The sequence below is a fragment of the Cnephaeus nilssonii genome, assembly GCF_951640355.1.
Source record: "Cnephaeus nilssonii genome assembly, chromosome: 19".
In the NCBI taxonomy this organism is placed as follows: Eukaryota; Metazoa; Chordata; class Mammalia; order Chiroptera; family Vespertilionidae; genus Cnephaeus; species Cnephaeus nilssonii.
This window is the reverse complement of record NC_137090.1, coordinates 13,079,443-13,101,855: the sequence shown is the minus strand read 5'-3', so window position 1 is coordinate 13,101,855 and position 22,413 is coordinate 13,079,443. Positions and strand designations below refer to the sequence as shown.

General features: G+C 48.3%; 1 protein-coding gene across 1 annotated transcript; it reads left to right on the top strand.

The window, feature by feature from the left end:
• The first annotated feature begins 103 nt into the window (after positions 1 to 103).
• RAD51D (RAD51 paralog D) lies at positions 104 to 14,151 on the top strand. Its single transcript, XM_079796956.1, has 10 exons — positions 104 to 314; positions 623 to 684; positions 962 to 1,080; positions 6,463 to 6,544; positions 6,788 to 6,922; positions 7,438 to 7,533; positions 10,401 to 10,491; positions 10,616 to 10,686; positions 12,718 to 12,882; positions 13,097 to 14,151. Exons 1-10 carry the CDS (start codon positions 233 to 235, stop codon positions 13,178 to 13,180), a joined length of 987 nt encoding a protein of 328 aa, XP_079653082.1. The 5' UTR covers positions 104 to 232; the 3' UTR covers positions 13,181 to 14,151.
• The last annotated feature ends 8,262 nt before the right edge of the window (positions 14,152 to 22,413 follow it).

The following is a 22,413-nucleotide window of genomic DNA, read 5'->3' as shown; positions in this document are numbered from 1 at the left end:
CCGCGGGAGGGCGCGCATCCGTCCCGCACGGCCAGCAGGTGGCGCTGCCCGCCGGCTCCGGAGCCTGGAAGCCGGAAGAGGCGGTGCGGCCCGGGCTGGCGGGCCCTCGGCGCGGGAGACCCGGCCCCTCTGCGCCGCCCGTCCCCGCTCCGGAAAAGGGTGCCGCGGGGCGTCTGGAGGGGGCCCTGCCGATGCCCACGGGACGAGCGGCGGGCGCCGGGCCCCAGGGAACATGGGCGTGCTCAGGGCCGGGCTCTGCCCAGGCCTCACCCAGGACATGGTCCAGCTCCTGAGGAGCCACGGAATCAAGACAGGTGACCGCGTGTGCGTGCCACCCAGCTGGGCACACCGCGGGGGCCGCCCGGCGCCCTGCAGACCTGGGCGGGGCCGGCCCTCCCTCCTCTGCTCCCCACCCTTTGGGGAGCCAGGCCTCCCTCTAACGGGGCGGAACCCCTCTGTGTGCCCGGCCCCCTGCCCGGTCCTGCGGCTCTGTGAGTTCCCTAGGCTTCCTAAGATAGCCTGCCTCGAGGCGGAATTGTCACCCCACTTTGCAGATGGGTGAAAGCCACGCAGGGGCAGCCGCGCCCTTCGTGCCCATCAACCGCACGTGGTTTGCTTTCAGTGGTGGACCTGGTTTCCGCAGACCTGGAGGAGGTCGCCCGGAAGTGCGGCTTGTCTTATAAGGTGAGCTGATGGTCTGCTCCTTCCAAACCTGGGTGTCTCTAAATGTCTGTCCCTGAGCCACAGGAGCAAAGGGTGCTCGTAGTTTCATCAGGAGGGGAGGGGGGCAGACGGAACTCGGGGGTGCCCCCTCCCTCGCCTGCTCCTTGCTCCTGGCTGAGTACTCTGGTCCGCTAGGGGTGGAAGTGCCCGCCCATCCTGACTTGCCCCGCCCACCCTGAGTTGCCCCGCCCACCCTGACTTGCCCCGCCCACCCTGAGTTGCCCCGCCCCTTCGGCAGGCCTTGGTTGCCCTGAGGCGGGTGCTGCTGGCTCAGTTCTCAGCCTTCCCCTGCAATGGCGCCGACCTCTACGAGGAACTGAAGACCTCCACCGCCATCCTGTCCACTGGCATTGGAAGGTGTGTATGTGCCCGTGGGGAAGGAGGTGAGACGCCGGAGCATATGGATGCTTCCGGCTTGGCTTTTGACGCCCAAGTCTAGAGCAAGCATGTCAAACTCGCGGCCCATGGGCCGCACACTTGGTTGATTTGGCCCGCGTTAGCCTTTGAGTTTGACATGCTTGGTCTAGAGAGCTTGGTTTTTCAAGCAGGGGTGAGGGCAGCAGGGACTGATGGGTCAGGGCTCCTGAGTTCTCTTACCTTCTAATAGGGTTTCTCAACCTCACACTCCTGACATTGGTTTGGTGCATCATTTTTTAGGGGTGGGGGGACATCTCGTGAGCTGGAGGATGCTTGGCCGAACTCCTCACCTCTGTCCACTAGGTGCTAGTAGCAGCTCCTTCCTCTCCAAATTGTGCAATCAAAAATGTCTACAGAGCCCTGGCAGGTGTAGCTCGGTTGGTTGGAGTGTCCTCCTGTACACCTCCTGGGTTGGTGGGTTCTATTCCCTGTCAGGGCACATAACCAGGTTGCAGGTTCCATCCCCGGTCAGGGAGTGCGGGAGGCCACTGATCGATGTTTCTATAACATCTATGTTTCTCTCTCTCTCTCTTTTTCTCTTTCTGCCTTCCTCTCTATGAAATCAATTTTTAAAAATGTCTCCAGACATTGCGAAATGACACCCGAGGAACAGAATTGCATCTGATTGATAACTGCTGTCATATAACACAAGATGTCAGTATTTCATCATTATTCAGCAGATCAGAGCAACTCTTCTTCGGCCCTACGTCATATTTCACTTAAGAATAGGACAAGAAAGAACATACAGGACTAACACTTACTGAGTGCCTACTATATGCCAGCCATTGTATATAGGTTGTGTAATCTCTTCAGGGAAACTGTGAATTCGTGATTATTAACCCAGTTGAGTTTAGCCGAAGAGGAGCAAGGGGTGGGTGGAGTGGGGCCCAAGCCCTGGGGTACTTGACCGAGAACTTGGTTCATGCCCCAAACAGCAGCCGCTCTCTGACTGAGGGAGTCCGACCTCTTTCCTGGCCTGTTTGTGTGAAATGTGATGAACTCCGCCATCACAAAAGTCTTTGGACTGGTTTGGCCCTTGCTGCTTCCATAACACATTCTCTTGGCAAGGTTCACACAGCATAGTGCTTGCGCCTCCTGGTTGGTCTGAATCTGTTATCCATCAGGGCCTCCTGGTTGCCAGATACGTGCAGTCGATAGTTGTACGCGTGAGGCAAGGCTTCTGCACGTAAAGGAGTATGGGATCCCGTGGGTAGGAAGACGAGCAGGTGAACCCAGTACAGAGGTATAGAAATGTGTGAGGCAGTGTAAGGAGGGAGTGATTAACAGGAAGCACACTGGGCCTTTGGGCTTAGGGAGCTTATAAAACCAACGTACTCCGAGGAAGCATTTCGGGAGCAGTCAAGTGGTACCCTGGCAGGACTGCAGCTGCAGTGGGTCCCTGCAGGGGAGATCAGAGTGGCTCAGGAAAGCTCTAGGAAGGAGGCAGGCCTTGGGCATTGAGGACCGGTGGGCTTTCTCTGGGTGCTTACCAAGAGCCAGGCACCGCGCTTGCCCTTCACAGTGTATTTCATTTGTTCTTCACCAGTGAGCGCTTCGATGTCTCTCTCTCTCTCTCTCTTCATCCCCTTTTCTCCCCCTTCCTCTCTCTAAGCATGTCCTCCGGTGATGATTAAAAACTAAATAACAGCCCTAACCGGTTTGGCTCAGTGGATAGAGCATCGGCCTGAGGACCGAAGGGTCCCCGGTTCGGTTCCGGTCAAGGGCATGTACCTTGGTTGCGGGCACATTCCCAGTAGGGAGTGTACAAGAGGCAGCTGATCGATGTTTCTCTCATTGATGTTTCTAACTCTCTATCCCTCTCCCTTCCTCTCTGTAAAATTACAATAAAATATATTTTTTAAAAAAACAAAAAAAACCCTAAATAACATTTACTGTTTTTCTGATTATAAAAGTAATGCATACTCATAATATACAATTTCCAATAAACAGAAACACAAAGAAAAAGTAAAAGTCACCTCAGTCAATAATTTTAGCCTTTTATACCCTGTTATCATCCCTTTTTGCTTAACGTTCAATGTCTTTAAAAGGTCTTCAAAACATTTTAATGGCCATATATAATATGTATAAACCACAATTTACCCATAATTATTCAACCAGTCACCAATTTGGAAATTTCCAACTTTTCTCCTGTAATTCATTCATTCATTCTTTTTTTAAAAAAAATATTTTTTTATTGATTTTAGAGAGGAAGGGAGAGGGAGAGAGAGAGAGAAAGAAGAATGGATCAGCTGCCTTCTGCATGCCCCCCATGTGGGATCAAGCCCAAAATCAGGACATCTGCCCAGACCGGGAATTGAACCAGTGACTCCTGGTGTGTGGGATAACGCTCAAGCAACTAAGCCACACCAGCCGGGCAATACCTGCCTCTTTTTTTTTTAATTTTTTATATTTTATTGATTTTTTTACAGAGAGGAAGGGAGAAGGATAGAGAGTCAGAAACATTGATGAGAGAGAAACATCAATCAGCTGCCTCCTGCACACCTCCTGCTGGGGATGTGCCCGCAACCAAGGTACATGCCCTTGACCAGAATCGAACCTGGGACCTTTCAATCCCCAGGCTGATGCTCTATCCACTGAGCCAAACCGATTAGAGCAACCTGCCTCTTTTTAAAACTCCTTTGGTGCCCTGGCAGGTGTGGCTCAGTTGGGGGCCACACCTGGAGAAGCACTGCTGTGATGCAACTGGGGTTCTCTGATCTCAGTGGGAGGAATGGGATCCAGGAATTGCAGAGCCCGAATGCCTTTTTAAACAGAGTCAGGGACAGCTGTCCTAAGATGCTACAGGGCTGCAGTGTTTTGACTGGCAGGGGATCTGTGGTTATAATCATGGGGTCCCTGGGATTGAAACAGAAGGGGTGCTTACTAAGGTGCTACTTGGCATAGACAGAGGGGTCATGGGAGGTCTCAGGAACTATTTCTGAGGGCTGGCACCGGTGAAGTGATGGTAGGGTGAGCTAAGGGATGCTTGTGGACACGGAGGCATTGGTATGGGCTCTGGTGTAGGAGAATCCAACCAGTAGGTTGGGCAGGACATGGAGGGTGGTTAGTTATTTGTTTCATGGTGGTTCAAGGACAGAACTCAAATTAGGAATTGGCCGTGTCTTGAGTTTTATCACAAGGCTTCCACAGCCGGAGTGCCAATAATAATAGGACTAAATGGCATGTCCTATAGCTTATTTCCCTGGGAATATTTATTGTGGGCCTCTTGTGTTTCAGGCACTGTGCCAGTGTTGCACAGTGCCTGGATATAACACTGAACAAGGGCCAGTTCCTGCCCCAGGGTGCTCTGGACCACATGGGGAAGACAGACAAAAACAAATAAATAGAAAATAATTCAAACCCCTAGAACTAATACGTGAATTCAGCAAGGTTGCAGGACATAAGAGTAACACATAAAAATCAATTGCATTTTTGTATACTCAAAATGAACATGTGGAAATGGAAATTAAAAACACAATACCGTTTAAAATTGCTTCCAAGAAAATGAAATACTTAGGTCTAAATCTAACAAAACAGATATAAGATCTGTATGCTGAAAATTAAAAATTGCTGATGAGCCCTGGCCAGGTGGTTTAGTTGGTTAGAACATCGTCCCAATGCACCAAGGTTGTGGGTTCGATCCTCAGTCAGGGCACATACTGGAATCAGCCAGTGAATACATAAATAAGTGGCACAACAAATTAATGTTTCTCTGTCTTCCTTCCTCCCCTCCCTCTCCCTCCTTCCCTCTCTCTAAATATCAATCAGTTGTATTTTTTTGTTTTAAATTGCTGATAAAAGAAATCAAAGAGGACCCAAATAAATAGAGGGACATATTGTATTTATGGATTGGGAGACCGAACATAGCAAAGATATCAATTCTTCCCAAAATGATCTATAGATTTAATGCAGTTCCTACCAAAAATCCCAGCAAGGTTGTTGGTAGAAATAGGCTTATTCTAATAATTTTATGGAAGAGCCAATGGCCTAGAACAGCTAAAACAATTTTGAAAAAGAAGAATAAAGTTGGAGGAACCATTCTAGCAAATGTTAAAGCTTGCTGTATAGCTGCAGTAATCAAGACAAATGTGATATTGGCAGAGAGATAGGCATACAGATCAACGGAGCGGAATAGAGAACCCAGAAATAGACCCAGATGTATCCAACTGATTTTTGACAAAGATGCAAAAACACTTCAGTGAGGAGGAATATAGCCTTTTGAACAAATGGTGTTGGAGCTATTGAACATCACGGGTAATAAATAAATAAACCTAAAATTGAAAATGGATCATGGACTTAAATGTGAAACTTAAAACTATCTATCTTTTAGAACAAAACAGGAGAAAATCTTTGGTAACTAGGACTAGGCATAGAATTCTTAGACTTGACATGAAAGTATGAGCAATAAAAAAATTGATAATACATTTTTTAAAACAGTCAAAATGAAAAACTGTTCAAAATTTAAAACTTCCTCTGCAAAAGAGGATGAAAAGGTAATCTATAAAGTGGGGAAAATATTTTAAAGCCACATACTCTACAAGGGACTTGCATCTAGAATACATAAAGAATTCTTAAACCTCAACAGTAACACAAACAGTCCAATTAAAAAATGGGGCTTTAGCCGGCTTGGCCCAGTGGATAGAGCGTCAGCTTGTGGACTGAAGGGTCCCAGGTTCAACTCCGGCCAAGGGCACATGCCTGGGTTTCAGGCTCGATCCCCAGTGGGGGGCTTGCAGGAGGCAGCTGATCAATGATTCTCTCTCATCATTGATGTTTCTATCTCTCTCTCCTTCTCCCTTCCTCTCTGAAATCAATAAAGAAATACATTTTTTAAAAAATAGCAAAAAAAAGGAAAATGGGCAAAAGACATGAACAGACACTTCACCAAAGAGGACATACAGGTGGCAAATAATCACATAAAAGGATGTTCGACATCATTGTTCATTAGGGAAATGTAAATTAAGACACACTGAGATACTACTACACACTTACCAGAATGATTAAAGTAAAAATGGTGAGCTCTGGCTGGTCTTGCTCATTTGTCAGAGCAAACTGTGACCTCCTGGTTCATAGGTCGATGCTCAACCGGCCTGGCTGGAGAGATGATTTTTAAGCTTCAAGCGAAAGGATGAGGAGGGCTCATGGAGGAACATTTAGCCACGCCCTTTCCCTGAAGGAAACTCTTCCTAGAAACCTCCTGGCCAGAGACATTGAGAGCATCTCCGGTCAGAACCAATGTCTTGCTTTTCTTCTTGGCTACTACTTCCCTCCCTACTCTCCGGTACCCTGGGTTGATCCTCTTCCTTCCTCCTCTGCCATCAGCCTAGACAAACTGCTCGATGCTGGTCTCTATACTGGAGAAGTGACTGAAATTGTAGGAGTCCCAGGTAGCGGCAAAACCCAGGTAACACATACAGCCAGAAGCCAGAGGATTGGGAGAGGTAGGTGTATATGATCCTGGATCCCCAGGGAAGCTTCTGCCAGTAGATGGTGATTCAGAGCTTGGAAGAGAGACGATGGGTGGTGAGGAGTGGGTCTTGAACTTGACCCATTCATGTCACTGGGATCTGAATAGATTTGGTGGGACGCTCCCATCCTGGGCAATCTTTGAGGGCTCAAGTTCACCCAATGCCCGGTCTCTACTCAGGTATGTCTTTGTGTGGCTGCAAATGTGGCCCATGGCCTGCAGCAGAACGTCCTATACGTGGATTCCAATGGAGGGCTGACAGCCTCCCGCATCCTCCAGCTACTTCAGGCCAGAACCCCGGATGAGGAAGAGCAGGTAAGGGGTAGGGGTGCTGGATTCCTTTAAAGCTGTGACACAAAGACCCCACGATCCCTTACATTATAAGGATTTTAGCCATTTGGATGAGTAGCCCTGCTGGCTTTGAAACTTGCTGTTCTCTGAATACTTCCTGTATTCTTCCAGTCTCCCTGTTATAACATCATCCCAACTTGGATGCCGTTCACACACGATCCCCCCAGCTCCTTGCATACCTTAATTCAGGGCTGGCAAATACCCGGCGTCAGTGTTCCTATCCTATTTCTTGCCCAGGGCAGACACCACCAATCAGTCCTATCACTCTTCCCCACTGTGCTCCGACTTAGCTTTGCAGCTCAGCACCCAGGCAGCCACCACCGTGAGAACTGGCCCGTTAGACAAAGCGTCCTTACCATCCTGGACCTGAGTCCTTGTATCCAGATGCCTCTCCCTGCTCAGCCTTAAAATCCCCCTTCCTCTTGCTGGACCCTGCTCCCTCTTATCCAAAGCCCCCCTTCTCTTTCCCACCCCTTCAGGCAGGAGCTCTCCAGAGGATCCAGGTGGTGCGTGCCTTTGACATCTTCCAGATGCTGGATGTGCTGCAGGACCTCCGAGGCGCTGTGGCCCAGCAGGTGAGTTCGCTGTCCCGCTCCTCCCAGCTTCACCCAGCTTGCCGGGTGCCATCTATTTGTGGGCAGGTGTCCTACTACAGACTCTCTGGAAATGCAGATGTGCAATCTGGTGACTCCAGCTGGGCTTGCCACTCCCAGGATGGGGTTCTGAGTGCTTAATTCATTCCTGAGTGCCTCGTTGTGTACACACTCATCTTCCCCACTAAACAGTAAGCCCCTTGAGTGCAAGGATCATGTCATACTCATCTCTGCATTCCCCCGATGGATCAGTTTTCAGCTGCACGTAATAGAGTATGACTGACAGACACTTAAACTTTGAGGACATTTAATTATCTCACAGGAGTCTGGAGGTTGGCAGGGCCACATTATTAGGGCTTTAGGCTGGTGTGTGTGTGATTCTCTTGCGCTTTCCCCCTGTGATTGAAAAGTGGCTGCTATTGATCTAAGCCTCATATTTTTATTTAAAAAAATATTTTTTTAATTGATTTCAGAGAGGAAGGGAGAGGGAGAGAGCGATAGAAATATCAATGATGAGAGAGAATCATTGATTGGTTACCTCCTGCACACCCCACACTGGGGATCGTGCCCAAAACCCTGGGCATGTGCCCTGGCTGGGACTCAAACCGTGATATCCTGGTTCATAGGTCAACGCTCAACTACTGAGCCACGCTGGCCGGCTAAGCCTCATATTTTTCAACATCACATCCACCTTCAGGGCAGTGAAAGTAGATGCCTCTTTTTTTGTACTTGTTCCCCTTTTATCAGGGAAGAAAATCTTTCTCCAAAACCCGCTAGCAGACTGCCCATTTCCCCTTACATCTGATTGGCCAAAACCGAGTTATACGTGTATCTGAGACCAGGGGTTGGGCCCACCTTCCCTGATGTCAGAAGATCTGTGTCCGGTACCCGGCCACATCTGCAGTTCTGTTAACAAGCAAGAGGGGTTCGGAATGGCATTTGGGTTGGTTCCCTGCAAACCTGCTAAGTGTTTAGACAGGATTTGGTGCACTGATTTATAGACTTATTAGATTTGGAAGACACCTTAGAATAGTTTAATTCATCTGAAATGTTTTCCTTCACCCAGAAGCATGACATGTTCCTATGGGCATACCCAGGGTTGTATATCATTTTTACAAACCTTAGAACATACAATAGTTGAACAACTACTTGCCAGGGGCTGACCCCACAGAAGAGGACTCACTTCAGTGGGGCTCTGGTGCCCGGTGAGCCCACCCCTGGAGTATGGCACTGGTGGAGGCGATTGGGTGGTGCTCCAGCGTGGTCTGAAGCTGTCCACTGGCGGGGAGGAGGGGGCAACATGCAGTCTTATCTTATATAACACTAGAGGCCCAGTGCACGAAATTCTTGCAACAGTAGGGCTTCCTTCCCCCAGCTGCCAGCACCGGCTTCCCTCTGGCACCGGGACCGGGGCTTCCCTCTGGCCACTGGCAGGCACCCAGGAGCCGGGCTTCCCTCGCAGCCTCGGCTTCCTCCAGAAGGATGTCTGGTCTAATTAGCATATTATGCTTTTATTATTATAGATAGCAATCTTGGGAGTGATGTCTCATTACCTTCGCCATGTAGCATAGCCTAATTAAGAGAGTGACACTCCAACACCTTTGCCATTTTAGTCAGAAGTAAGTCACAGGACACATCCATGGTCAAGGGGAGGGGATTATACAAGGGAGTGAGAACCTAAAGGTGGGGGTCGTGGGGGCCACTTAAAGCTCTGTCTGCCACAGATGACCTGGAAGTGACGAACAGGGCAAGGCTTGCTGTCCCATTTTAACCAGAGATTTCAACCTGCTCTCCCAGAGAGTAAGGAAGGGCTAAGCCAGTTTCAGTTTTAGCTTCTCTCTTTTCTGCCATCCTCTCTCAGGTAAGCTGATGACTGGCCAAGAGTCAGTAAGTGGAAGACGTGCCAGAGACAGAGCAGATAATGCTGAATATCTACTAGTAAGACTCAGCTCAACGTGAAGTGAAAAAAAAGTTGAGAAAACAGTCAGCAAATGGCTTGGATATAAGGAGTAAGGGAGAAGAGAAGCATTAAGATAGGTTAAAAAAAAAAAAAGGAAAAAAAAGGAAAAAAACACCCAGGAAGATGCTAATGCTTGTGTAGAGACAAAAAATTATGATTTTCACAGATGGCTGTCTGTATAGCCCCTATTTGGAACCATTTTAGATACAGAAAATGAGGCCCTAGAGGCATGATCTGGAAGGCGCCAGTGAAGTGGAGAGGAAGTAAACTTGAAGGAAGTTAGGACTCTGAAAAGTGAGCAGAAGCGGGAAAGAGGGGCCTGACAGGCTGGTCGAGGGCGGGCCATGAGGAGAAAGGTGGCCACTAAGAAAATTCCTGACCAGGGGCCACAACACTGAACAAGGATTTCTCAAATCTCATTATTTTAGGGTATCTGGGATGTCCTGATTTAAACCTTCTCTATCCGCCCAAATCTTCAGTAAAATCTTTTATTCGTACAAATGGGGTTGAGGGAAAAAGACATTGATGAAATTGGGTGATACCTGCACAGCTGTATTTGGTCAGGGAAGGTTCTCACCAGTTCCTTTAAAAAAAATGTTTTTATTGATTTTAAGAGGGTAAGGGAGAAGGAGAGAGGGATAGAAACATCAATAATGAGAATCATTGATCAGCTGCCTCCTGCATGCCCCTACTGGGGATTGAGCCCGTAACCTGGGCATGTGCCCTGACAGGATCGACCGTGACCTCCTGGTTCATGGGGTGGTTGCTCAATTACTGAGCCACACCGGTTGGGCTCTTCCCAGTTTATATTAGAATCAAGCTTGGGTTGTAATGGGTGCCCCCTAGAGGCCAAGTGGTTCATGACACCTGCTTCCTGCCAACCCCTTAGGTGAGCGATTCTTCAGGAACTGTGAAGGTGGTCATTGTGGACTCTGTCACCGCCGTGGTCTCCCCACTTCTGGGAGGTCAGCAGAGGGAAGGTGAGTGATGTGTGTGGCAGAGCCCAGGGTCAGAGATATGACCTTGGCTCCCAGCTCTGGAGTCCAGTCTCCAGCCAGCCCAGTCCCTAATGCCCTGCTCCCTCCCACTCTGCTTCTCCTCCAGGCTTGGCCTTGACGATGCAGCTGGCCTTGGAGCTGAAGACCCTGGCCCGGGACCTCGGCGTGGCCGTGGTGGTGAGGAAGGGCGCTTGGCCCGCGTGCTTGTCCTACCTCTGATCCCTGGGCTTCACCAAGAGGGAAGATGAACCTGATTTCTAGCTGTAGCTAAAAATGTATTTCCCGTAAATGGCAGTTTCTTTATTGCCCTTATATGGCAGCTTCTGGACCCCCAAAATGGAAAGGGTCACAGCCCAACCTCCATGAGTCACCTAGAGCACTGGACCCTGAGGGGATCTACCTATAAATAGCTAAGGGATCAGAGGTAGTCTTGTTTTTCTTTTTTCTTTCTTGAAGTTAAGTAAATTCACGTAGAGTAACTTTCTTCTTGTTTCAAGTTTGACTAACAGCCTTGTTTCCTGTCTAGACTGCAATCAAAAGACAAAATATCCATTTCTGTCACCTCAGAAAGGTGCTCTGGGCATGTGCCCTGACTGGAAATCGAACCCTGACCTCCTGGTTTATAGTTCAATACTCAACCACTGAGCCACACCGGCAGGGCAAGAATGCCATTTTTAGCAGTTACATATTATCTTGTTTAATACCTATGTTACAGAGGTCAGCAAACCTTTTCTATTAAGGGCCAGGTAGTAAATATTTGAGGCTTTATGACTATACTAGAGGCCTGGTGCACGAAATTCATGCACAAATAGGGACCCCAGGCCTGGCGGACGATCAGGGCCAATTGGGGCCTTCCGGTTACCGGCCGGGGCCTCCCTTCCAGCTGCTAGCCGGGGCCTCTCTTCCCCAGCTGCCAGCTTCTGGCCAGGGCCTTCCTTCATTCCGTACCGCCCCCTTGTGGTCAGCGCACATCATAGTGAGCGGTCGAACTCCTGGTTGGTCAAACTCCCGACCGCATATTATGCTTTTATATATAGACTAGAGGCCCGGCGCATGAAATTCGTGCATGGGTATGGTCCCTAGGCCTGGCCTGTGATCAGGGCCATCTTCCCTGGCTGCCCGCAGCCGGCCCCGCCCCCGCCGCCACCCACCCCCTGGTTCCCCGTTCACTATCGGGTGTTTGGAGCCTGCTGGTCGGGGAGGGACCGAGAGGTTGGCTGTTCCTGCCCACTCACCGGCCCCGCCCTCACCGTAGGTCGCCCTCTGTGTGTGGGGTGACCGGCCACCCACCCCTGGTTCTCTGTTTGCCATCAAGTGATGGGAGCCTGCTGGCCAGGGAAAGGGACTAAGAGGTGGTCAGTGCACCTCATAGTGACTGGTGGAGCAGTCGCTCTGCTGTTAGGGTCAATTTGCATATTACCCTTTTATTATAGAGGATGGTCTATGTCTCAACTACTCAACTCTGCCTATATAGCATGAGAGCAGGTGTAGAGAATACCCAAACAAATGGGCAGGGCTGTATTCCAAGAAAACCTGATTTTATAAAACAATTTTTGGGCCAGATGTGGCCTGTGAGCAATAGTTTGCTGACGGCTGATGTACCATAACAATCTATTTCTTGATTTGGAGCCTTTATAAGTGGTTCTCAACTTTTCTAATGCCGTGGCCCTTTAATACAGTTCCTCATGTTGTGGTGACCCCCCAACCATAAAATTATTTTCGTTGCTACTTCATAACTGTAATTTTGCTACTGTTATGAATTGTAATGTAAATATCTGTGTTTTCCAATGGTCTTAGGTGACCCTGCTAGCGGTTCTCAACCTGTGGGTCGAGACCCAAAGGGCTGATTAGACATGATCTCAGGATGCCTGTCTGCTGGGTTGGGGTTGGGGGTGGGGGTAGTGGGCTCAAGACCACCACTGGCCTCCCTTCAGGAAAGTGCAGACCGCACTGCTTGTTCCTGGACACATGCCCCATCACCTTTGTTGGAGTCAAGCTTGAGGCATTGTGGTTTAGTGGAAAGAGCTGTGCCCAAGTCAGGAGCCCGGGGTCTGGTTCAGGACCTATGTGGATAAGTTATGGAGTCTTGGGGAAGGAGTTTCTCCATGCTAGGCCTCAGCGTTCCCATCTGTAAAACGAAGGAGTCAGAACAGATGTCCTCTCTGCTAGCACTATGGATCTGTACGTCTTTGATTCTTTCCGCCGCAGGTGACCAACCACATGACCCGAGACAGGGACAGCGGGAAGCTTAAACCTGCCTTGGGCCGCTCCTGGAGCTTTGTGCCCAGCACCCGGATTGTCCTGGCCATCGGCGAAGGAGCAGGAGCACCGGGCAGTGAGCGCACGGCGTGTCTGACTAAATCTCCCCGTCTGGTAAGTCAGTCCCAGGGGCAAATAAAACTAATAATAACAATAAATAAAAATGAAACTAATAACAATAAAACACAAACAAATCATCTGGGCCCTTGAGGGTAGTGTCTATGCCCATAGATGTCTTATAGAGGAATTCTTGGATGCTGAGAAGTTGCAACCAAAAACTTGGGTTGCTTAACTCAAAAACTTACCCTTCCCTTCTGTCTTCTTCCAGCCAACAGGTTCCCAGGAGACGGTAGACATTGGGACCTGGGGGGCTCTGGAGCAGAGCCCATTGTTACAGGGAGAGCAGGCATGACTGTGCTGTTGATTGGGAAGGGAGAGGCCTCAAGGCCCCCGACTCTCCTGTACAGGAACGCCTGCCGCTCACTGCCAGCCAGCTCTTGGGATGCGGGAGACACTCTCGGGCCGGGCAGAAGGGAATCTCAGATTCTCCAGTTGCTCTCTCTGTGGAAACATTTAGAACTACTGGCAAGAGAGGATGCTGTAGTGGAGGACCCAGAAATTCATGCTGGAGCCAAGTTTTCTTCCCTTGTTTCTACCATGCATGTGTCTCCTGGAGCCAAGTTCACTCACCCTGGCTTGGGGCATCTCTGAAGAGGCACGCTAGTGACTGGATGGATAACCCTCCCATGCATCACCATCGTGCCTGCACTCCATCCTAATACAGTGACTGGACCACAAAACTTGCCTTTGCTTCTCTTTTTTGGTTTGTTTTTTGGCCTCTGTTTTTCTATCTGTAAATGAGGCTCTCTTCCCCTTAGCTCTGTTTTTGAGTTACTGAGTTGAAGTAAATACAAAACTCTTCTTCATCTATGTCCTGCTCTTAAAGATATAAAAAGGAAATTTCCTGAGCCCCAGATCCACCTAATTTCCCCCCAGAATGTTGTTTTTCCCCCCCCAGTTTCCACCAGTGAGGACCCAAAGAACGGTTATTCCTCTGGCTCTTGCTGATTTGGTGTCACACACCTGCGTGCATCACCAGGCCCAGGTGAGACAGGGAGCTCGCTGCAGTCCCAGGGCTATTATCTAATGAAGGGAGGATGTGACCTGCTCCTAGTGAATCCAGACACTTGTATAATATGCACGATGCCCTGTGGGGCCCCTCCATAGTACAAAGTACCCAGAGGTGCTGAACCATGCATGGCCTTGCCCATAAGCAGACAGAGGAGAATTTGCTCAGTAAATAGAGCCAGCTGGGAAAATTGATGCTGGCATAAATAATACATGGCAAATCTAGTCTTCATGCAGAAATTCATTGCCGGTGGCTCCGAGATGCAATATAATTACCCTTCTCTTCCAGCCAGCTGTACCAGGGCGTAGTGCCCTAGCGTTTGAAATCCCCCCCTCCCCTCGCACACACCCCCCCTGTCTGTTACCAGCATGGTAGCCGGTAGCCCTCCGTCTGAGAGCTGAGAGCTGTCACCCTGGCTGGGAGGAGAGGAGGACACTGGGGACGGGAAAACAAAAGGCAAAGCAGAGAAATGATCAGGTTGTTTACTGAACACATTTTTTAGCAGGAAGGCTGCCTTTCTCAGAGAGCCTGTTGTGTAATTAATTAGTTGTGTCTTGGCTGCAGGAAAAGGGGTGTCAGAATCATAGACCGATGATCTGACATTTAGAGATGATAAACGCAGCAGGGATAGCAGCAAGGAGCATGGCGCGTTGGGAATGCATGGGACACTGGCTCGAGGGTATCTGCCTGGGTGAGGACAGGGTTGGTGAGCCTGAGGGAACCCTGGTGCGGCTGCTCTCACAGAACACCACGGGAGGAATTAATCTTCAATATCCTTTTTAAAGAATATATATTTTTACTGATTTCAAAGGGAAGGGATAGGGAAAGATAGAAACATTAATGATGAGAGAGAAGCATTGATTGGCTGCCTCCTGCATGCCCCCTACTGGGGATCAAGCCCGCAACTCAGGTATGTACCTTTGACCGGAATCGAACCCGGGACCCTTCAGTCTGAAGGCCGATGCTCTATCCACTGAGCCAAATCAGCTAGGGCTTTTCGGTATCCTTATCCTGTGAGCGGTTGGCACATTTCTGCAGCCGTGGTAGGAAACAGTACTTGAAGCTAGGAATGACAAATCCCTGCCACTCTTACCATTTGGGCATCCTGAGCCCATGCAGACATCACCAACCAATCAAGCATTCTTTTTTGCGGAGCGCACAGTGTTTTGCAGTTTTTCTCCACAGGGCACTCCAGGTAACCTCAGCCCATCCGCTGGACTTGGCATTCAGCGTGGAACCTGGTTGCCATCTCTGCCCTGGGGAGATCTGCCATGTTTCCAGGTGCTTAGCCCCTGACTGAGGACCCTAGACTAACGTGGTTTGAGAGGCCTGGAAAGATCATCTGTCCCATCCTGTGACTTAACAGAGAAGGAAACTGAGCCCCAAAGAAGAGTAGGACAGTCCCAGTGGTAGTAGAGCAGGGCTGGAACCCAGAACTCCTGATTCCTAGGCCAGGACTCTGCCTGTCCCCACATTGCCTTTAATTTCCAATCCGCACCGTTCTATTCCCACTGGGGCACTTACTCCAGCTGAAGGTGCCACAGCCCTCAAGCCCAGGTGGCATCTCTGGCCATGGGAAGGCGCCCCATTCACTGCTGTGCCAGACCACCGTGTGACATTCCTGCAGGACCTGGCCCCTCGTACTTGCTTCCTCCTTGGGCCTTGCTCTTAGACCAGGGCTTCCTTGCCCCGCGTGCTGCCACTGCACACTCTGCTCCGGGCACATTGGACAGTTCCCAAGCAGGCCTCAGGCCAGGCTGGCTCTTCTACCCAAGTGACTTTCCCCTGCTTATGTGCTGCCTCTGCCCACCCCCACCCCGCACTGTGGCTGGTGCATCCACACTGACATCTTCCCTTTCTTATGCCTCCATGGTGGTCCAGATAGACATTTCTCATAACCCCCCCTGTGCCATTCTCTCATACTTTCTGTTCATTTATCTGTCCATGAGCTCAAGATCCACTTTAAGGGTTCCCATGTCAAATTTTCTTTTGCTTGCCCAGCTGGTGTGGCTCAGTGGTTGAGTGTCAACCTATGAATCAGGAGGTCACAGTTCGATTCCTGGTCAGGGCACATGCCTGGACAGTGTGGGAAGTGCAGGAGGCAGCTGATCAATGATTCTCTCTTATCATTGATGTTTCTATCTCTCCCCTCCATTCCTCTCTGAAATCAATTATATACATATATATAGAAAGAGTCTTTTTCATTCTGCCCCGATAGTAGTATAGACTACTTATCCCAACCTCTTTTCAGCTTAGCTCACCATAAAAAGCTGGACCAGAGATCTACTTTATCAGCTCTTCCCGATTTTCTATAATGGAAGTTGTGAAAGAATGACAAACACTCAGAGAAGGGAAATATCATTGGTATTAAAGTCAACTGGTCAACTGGAGCCTTAGGGGAAAATATAATTGAATAAAAGCAATAGGGTCTAATGTCCCTGAGTTATGAGCCAGGAGGAGATAAGGGATTTAGATACATATCCACTAGGTTTTGCTGTGTTTTGTCACGGAGTTGTACTGGATAGAGTTACAACTGTCCAAATCTGTGTGTTGGGAATGAATATTAGAGAAGGCTGTGTGATGCATGGAACTTAAAATAGAGCTAGGTATAGTATTCATCAAACACCACTCTCAAAAAAGTGCTTTACGTGATTTTTTTTCTTGTCCTATTGCATTGGCTAGACTAACTTCCGGTACTAAGTTGAATAGAAGCAACGATAGCCATTGTCCTTGTTCCTGACATTAGGGGGCTGTTTCCAGTATTTTATCATTAAGTAAGATGTTGTAGGTTCCTCATTTAATCAAGGTAAAGACCTCATTGCATTTCCTGTTTGTCCTGAAGAAGGGAGGTCAGGTTCTGGCCATTATATTTGTCATGTATAGAGTTCTCTCTCCCAGCCAATGGAAGGTCCATGTGTCCTGAAGCTGTGCAGCTGCACTTCAGCTGCTGCACAAGTTTGATTCCTTGAGTAGCCTTTGAGTCCTACCTCTCCCCTGACTCTGTAGTTTCTGGGTGTGATAGCCTCAATTTAAACTTAGGTTTTGCCAGAAGACAATAGGTCTGTACTGAAAAGCTATAAAGTCAAGGAACACGATTTTTTTACATCTCAAATAACTTGGTCTTAGCTCTGAAACTCACTTGCTGTAACTCATTGGATGATTCAGCCTCTTTAAGCCTTCAGTTTTGTTTTTGTTTTTTTGTTTTTTTTTTAATAGAGAGAGGAAGATGGGGGGAGGAAGGGGGGAGAGAGAGAGAGAGAGAGAAGATTGATTTGTTGTTTCACTATTTGTGCATTCATTGGTTGATTCTTATATGTGCCCTGACCAGGAATTGAACCTGCAACCTTGGTATATATCTGGACGATGCTCTAAACAACTGAACTACCTGGCTAGGGCCTCGTTAAGCCCTAGTTTCATCCTCTGTGAAATGGAGAAAATAAAAGTTGCTACATAGAATTGCTTTAGGGTCATATAGCTTAGGTAAAGTACGGAATGTTTTTCCAGCATAAAATCAGCACTCAGTTTCATACCATTGTGAGACTTATGATGCCTGGGAGATACTAGTGACAGCTACCTTCCGTCCAGGCAAGACCAGCTTCGTGGTAGTGTGACCCATGCAGTTGCACAGTCCTGTGCTTAGATTAATGCTCTGCCATTGCCATCCCGAAATTCTTAATTCTTTTTGAAGAAGGGTCCAACATTTTGTACTGTGCCCCACAAAGTATGTGGCCAGGCCCGTCTCCAAGAATGAATAGAACTCTTGTACTTGTTCTTCTCTTTGGGAAATACCCCCAGCACCGATTTTTTGTTGTTGTTGTTAATCCTCACCTGAGGATATTTTTCCATTGATTTTTTTTTTTTTTTTTTTTTTAAGAAAGAGTGGAAGAGAAAGGGAAAGATGGAGAGAAATATCAATGTGAGAGAAACACATCAATTGGTTGCCTCCTGCACGAGCCCCGACCAGGGCCTGGGCCTGGAAGGAGTCTGCAACCAAGGTATGTGCCCTTGACAGGAATTGAACCTGGGACCCTTTGATCGGCAGGCCAACGCTCTATCCACTGAGCCAAACCGGCTAGCCCCTCCACTGATTTCTTAGGGAATGACTTCCCCCAGAGAGTAACCTCTCATAGAAAAACGGGTTAGCATCCTGTGTCTCTTTACTTCTAACTGTTCCATTCTGGGGGAAACCTATGCAGACTCTCTCGGAAAGGAATATTTTGTATTGTACAGACATTATTATATTTAGGCTTTTGGAATCAAGATCTAGGTTCAAAACCCTGCTGGGCCCTTTATGGCTGAGTTACTTAAAAAAGGTAATGTCTCTGTCTTAGTGGTAAAATCTATATCTCAGGCAAATTAAACAGATAATCGATGTGAAGTGCCTTTCACAGGCACATAGTAGGTGTCTAGTCACCATGAATTCTTCCGGCTCTTGCCAGAACAAACAAAAATTAGGGCACTAGGACTTATAAGCTATGCTGCTGCTAATAAAATAAATAATATGATTTATTATTTCACTACTGTTTGGGGAAAGGCCTGGGCTTCATAAATATGTATTGGAAAGTACTTAGCAAATGAGTAGAAATAATAAAAATATGGCAAAGTAAATAGCTCCTATAAATATGTCACTTGGTAGACAAATTAGTGTTTTATTACTACTAAATACGATTGCTCACTGAAAAGGATTTCAGATTACTTAAACAATGGGTACATTATTGAGTGCCTCTCTGGAAGCGTACGATAAAGATGAAAAATAGTGATGGCGCTAATGCTAAAGGTGGAGAAAGGAGGAGTGTGGGTAAACCAGCTCCCTCCGAGACCTCCCCGCTTCAGTGATAGGCACATTATTTAGCAGCGTTCCAAAGTTTTAGCTGTAATATGGACCCGGGGACACAGGAAAGCTGACTTCCACAGGATGTCTCGAATCCAGACATCAATGATTTGGTTCAACAGTGGATGAAGCACGCTCCCTAGGAACCGAGCGCTCAGCTTGTAAACTTGTTTACAAAAAGACATCTCTTGGTCCCACCCATCCTTGACTGAGACCTGTTAGCATAAAAACATTGAAACCTGCCCTGACCGGTTTGGCTCAGTGGATAGAGCATCGGCCTGCGGACTCAAGGGTCCCAGGTTCGATTCCGGTCAAGGGCATGTACCTTGGTTGTGGGCACATTCCCAGTAGGGGGTGTGCAGGAGGCAGCTGATCGATGTTTCTAGCTTTCTATCCCTCTCCCTTCCTCTCTGTAAAAAATCAATAAAATATGTTTTTTAAAAAAAACAACAACATTGAAACCTGTAAGAATTTTTGTGAGTTTACTTGAGCCAAACTGTCGACAATTGCTGGGAAGCAGAACCTCAACGAATTGAGATAATGCTCCGGAGAATGGCGGGTTACATCTGTATTTATACATTGTAATCAAAGGAAGGGATGTAGGTGGGTTACTTGAAATCCATTGGTGATAGACTAGAGAGGCGGGAGAAAGCAAAGCCGGTGGGGGGGGAGGGAGAGGGGGGACCCCTGGGATTGGATAAAAAGTAAAATGATAGACACATACTTAGGTGGGTGCAGGAACAATTAACATGATAATTTGTGTTGTCTGTCCTGGCACCCAAGCACATTAGGTTGTGCCCCAGGGGTCCAGAAAAAGGGAAGTTACAAGTTACCCAGACATTTCAAGGGTATGTTATTATAGATGCAAAAAGACAGGCTCAGTTAAGATAAAGGTTGACCTTGTCAGTGTAGATACCGGCCTAGGATGTAACTACCTACCATAACTGCTTTTAGTTAAAGTTTAATTTCATACCATCCTTTGTGGTTACTTTAGGTCTCTGAGTTTGAAGACTGCCATGCAGGCCTCCCCTGAGCTTGTCAGGTCAGCATGTGGCCCCTTTCGTCCACAGACCTATTAACTTTCTGACTATACAGTAATTAGCATGGAGAGAAGGAGAGAGCCAAGAGATCAGGTAGAGAATGCTGTGTCTTTGTCACAGATCACAAATCCATTTCAGCAATAAGAGAGGCTGCACAAGGCCGTGGCATCTCAAGAGACAAGGAACCAGAGAGGGAGAAAGAGGAGACAAATGCCTTCTTGTGGGAAAATAAAACCCTGGAGAGAAGCAGAGAGGGCAGGGAAATGCATCAAGGAAAGTTACCAAAGGAGCCAGGTAGGAAAAAGATGGGCGGGCACATTTATTTCAGGTGCGGGAGGCATCTAGGAGGCCAGTCATTCCATCAGCTTCTGGTGGTGGAAAGACCCAGTTTCAAAATCCAGCTCTGCCTTTTCCTGTGTGGCTTTGGGTCAATACTTAGTCTGCAGATCTTCATTAATGACATGGGTATACTACTACTCAGTTGGCTGGGTTTTGGGGAAGACTGTAAATGATATTTGTAAAGTGACAGTCTGCACGTGAAATGTTTTTACTTCACTTTTCCTTGTGATATTCCTTATTTAAAATGCAAAAAAATCCCAAAAACAAAACAAAACAAAACAAAACAAAAACAACCAAAAAACACACTCAAAAAAAATTGCTCAGAAGAACTCTGGGAGGTTTCCACAGGAACCTAAAGCATAAGAAAATTAAGTGTCAATAGATTCAAATCCTCTAATCAGAGGATTCAAATTTATATTATTTTCATGATAGGTATATATATATATATATTAACCCATGCTGGCTAATGATTCCCCATGCAACCCTAGTGCTTTATAGTTTACTAAACCTTCTGTGCATTAGCTCATTTAAATCTTCCTACCAAGCATGGAACAGAGTGCGGAATCTCAGAGGGAAGGAGGGGGAGGGCCGGTGTGTGTGGGGGAGATAATCAACCAAAGACCTTGTATGCATGCATATATGCATAACCCTTGGACACAGACAATAGGGTGCTAAAGGCCTGGGGGAGGGGGTGGGGGTGGTCTGGAGGGGGTCAATGGGGGAAAAAGGGAGACATATGTATTACTTTCAACAGTAAAGAATTATTATTATTTTTTTAAATCTTCCTACCAATCTGCATTTCAGGGATGAGGAAATAGTTCAGAAAGACTAAGTACCCCACAGCAAAGGTACAGCTGCTGAAGAGCCAGGATGGGCTTTCAGCACCAGCCATTTTCACTGCTCCACCGCCTTCCTCGGGACAGTTTCCTCACCTTCCTAAGGTGAAACTAGCTCGTTCTGGGGGCTTAGACAGGGAAATGCTAGTTGAGAGAGGTGCTATAGAGCAAGTGGAACAAACGAGGGTTTTGATATTGATAAGAACAAACATTCTGAAATGTTTTAAATTAAATTACAGCGGGCTGGAGAATAGGAGAAGGACAGAACAGTTAGCCTGTTCATAGCTGGGGGCCAGGTGACAGACGGCTCACATTCCTGAATATATATTGGAGCTTTGAATCAACATCCAGACGGCTACTAGCCCACTACTAGTTGGGCCACCCGATCTTGTATGTGCATAAACTTTCAGGACTATTGCCTGTAACCAGTCAAAAGTAGTAAATATTTCTTTCTTACAGAGGCTGCTGTCATAGAACTGCTCCCTCACTTCACCTTATCGCACCATCCTTATCTGTAGCCAATGTAAATTCTTTCCAGACACCTTACATTCCCTCTCATCCTCCCCTCCATGAGATATAAGAAAGAGGCCTGTCAACGCCGGGACCGCGGGGCATGTTGCCTTTCCCACCTGGGCTGCTGCTGCTGGTTTAGACTTCATGCCCCAGGACCTGGTCCTTTATGGCCCAGCAAACCCTTTCTTTTGAAAAGGCTTTCAGCCCTGGCTGGTTTGGCTCAGTGGATAGAGCATCGGCCTGCGGACTGAAGGGTCACAGGTCCGATTCCGGCCAAGGGCACATGCCTGGGTTGCGGACTCCATCCCCAGTCCGGGGCGTGCAGGAGGCAGCCAATCAATGATTCTCTCTCATTAATGTTTCTCTCTCTAAGATCAATAAAACATATTAAAAAAATAAAAAGGTTTTCAGCCATGGAAGTTAAGTTTTTTTATTTAACAATGCCCTACAGGTCTGGCTAATAATACCTTCCAGCTGTGGGGCCTTGAATAGGCTAGTGAGCCCCGATGGGCCTGAGTTTCCTCCAATGTAACTTGGGAGCCATCACCTGCTTATAGCATCGCGAGGAACAAGGAGATAGGAAGGTGCGGCAACTTTCCAACTTTTATTATGCAACGAGTTCGAAGAGGTTAAGGGACTCGCCCACGGTCAGGTCACCAAGCTGGACAATGGCCCAGCTGAGACTCTGACCTGGACCCTCATCTCCTCCGGTGGAGAGCAGACGCCCTGACACCCGGGGACCCACGCCTTGCCCGGCTCGGGCTCCGGCAGCTGGGCTCCGCCAGGGGGCGCGCGCGCGCGCGGAGGCCGCGCTGTACCGGCGGCGCGCGCCCCTCTCTATGGTGCTCGGGCGCGGCGGAGCGGAGGCGCGCTCCCGAGAGGGGGCCTGTCCCGCCGGGGGCGGGGCCACGCGGGGGGGCGGGACCAGCCCGGCCGGCCGGCTGGGGATGGCTGGTG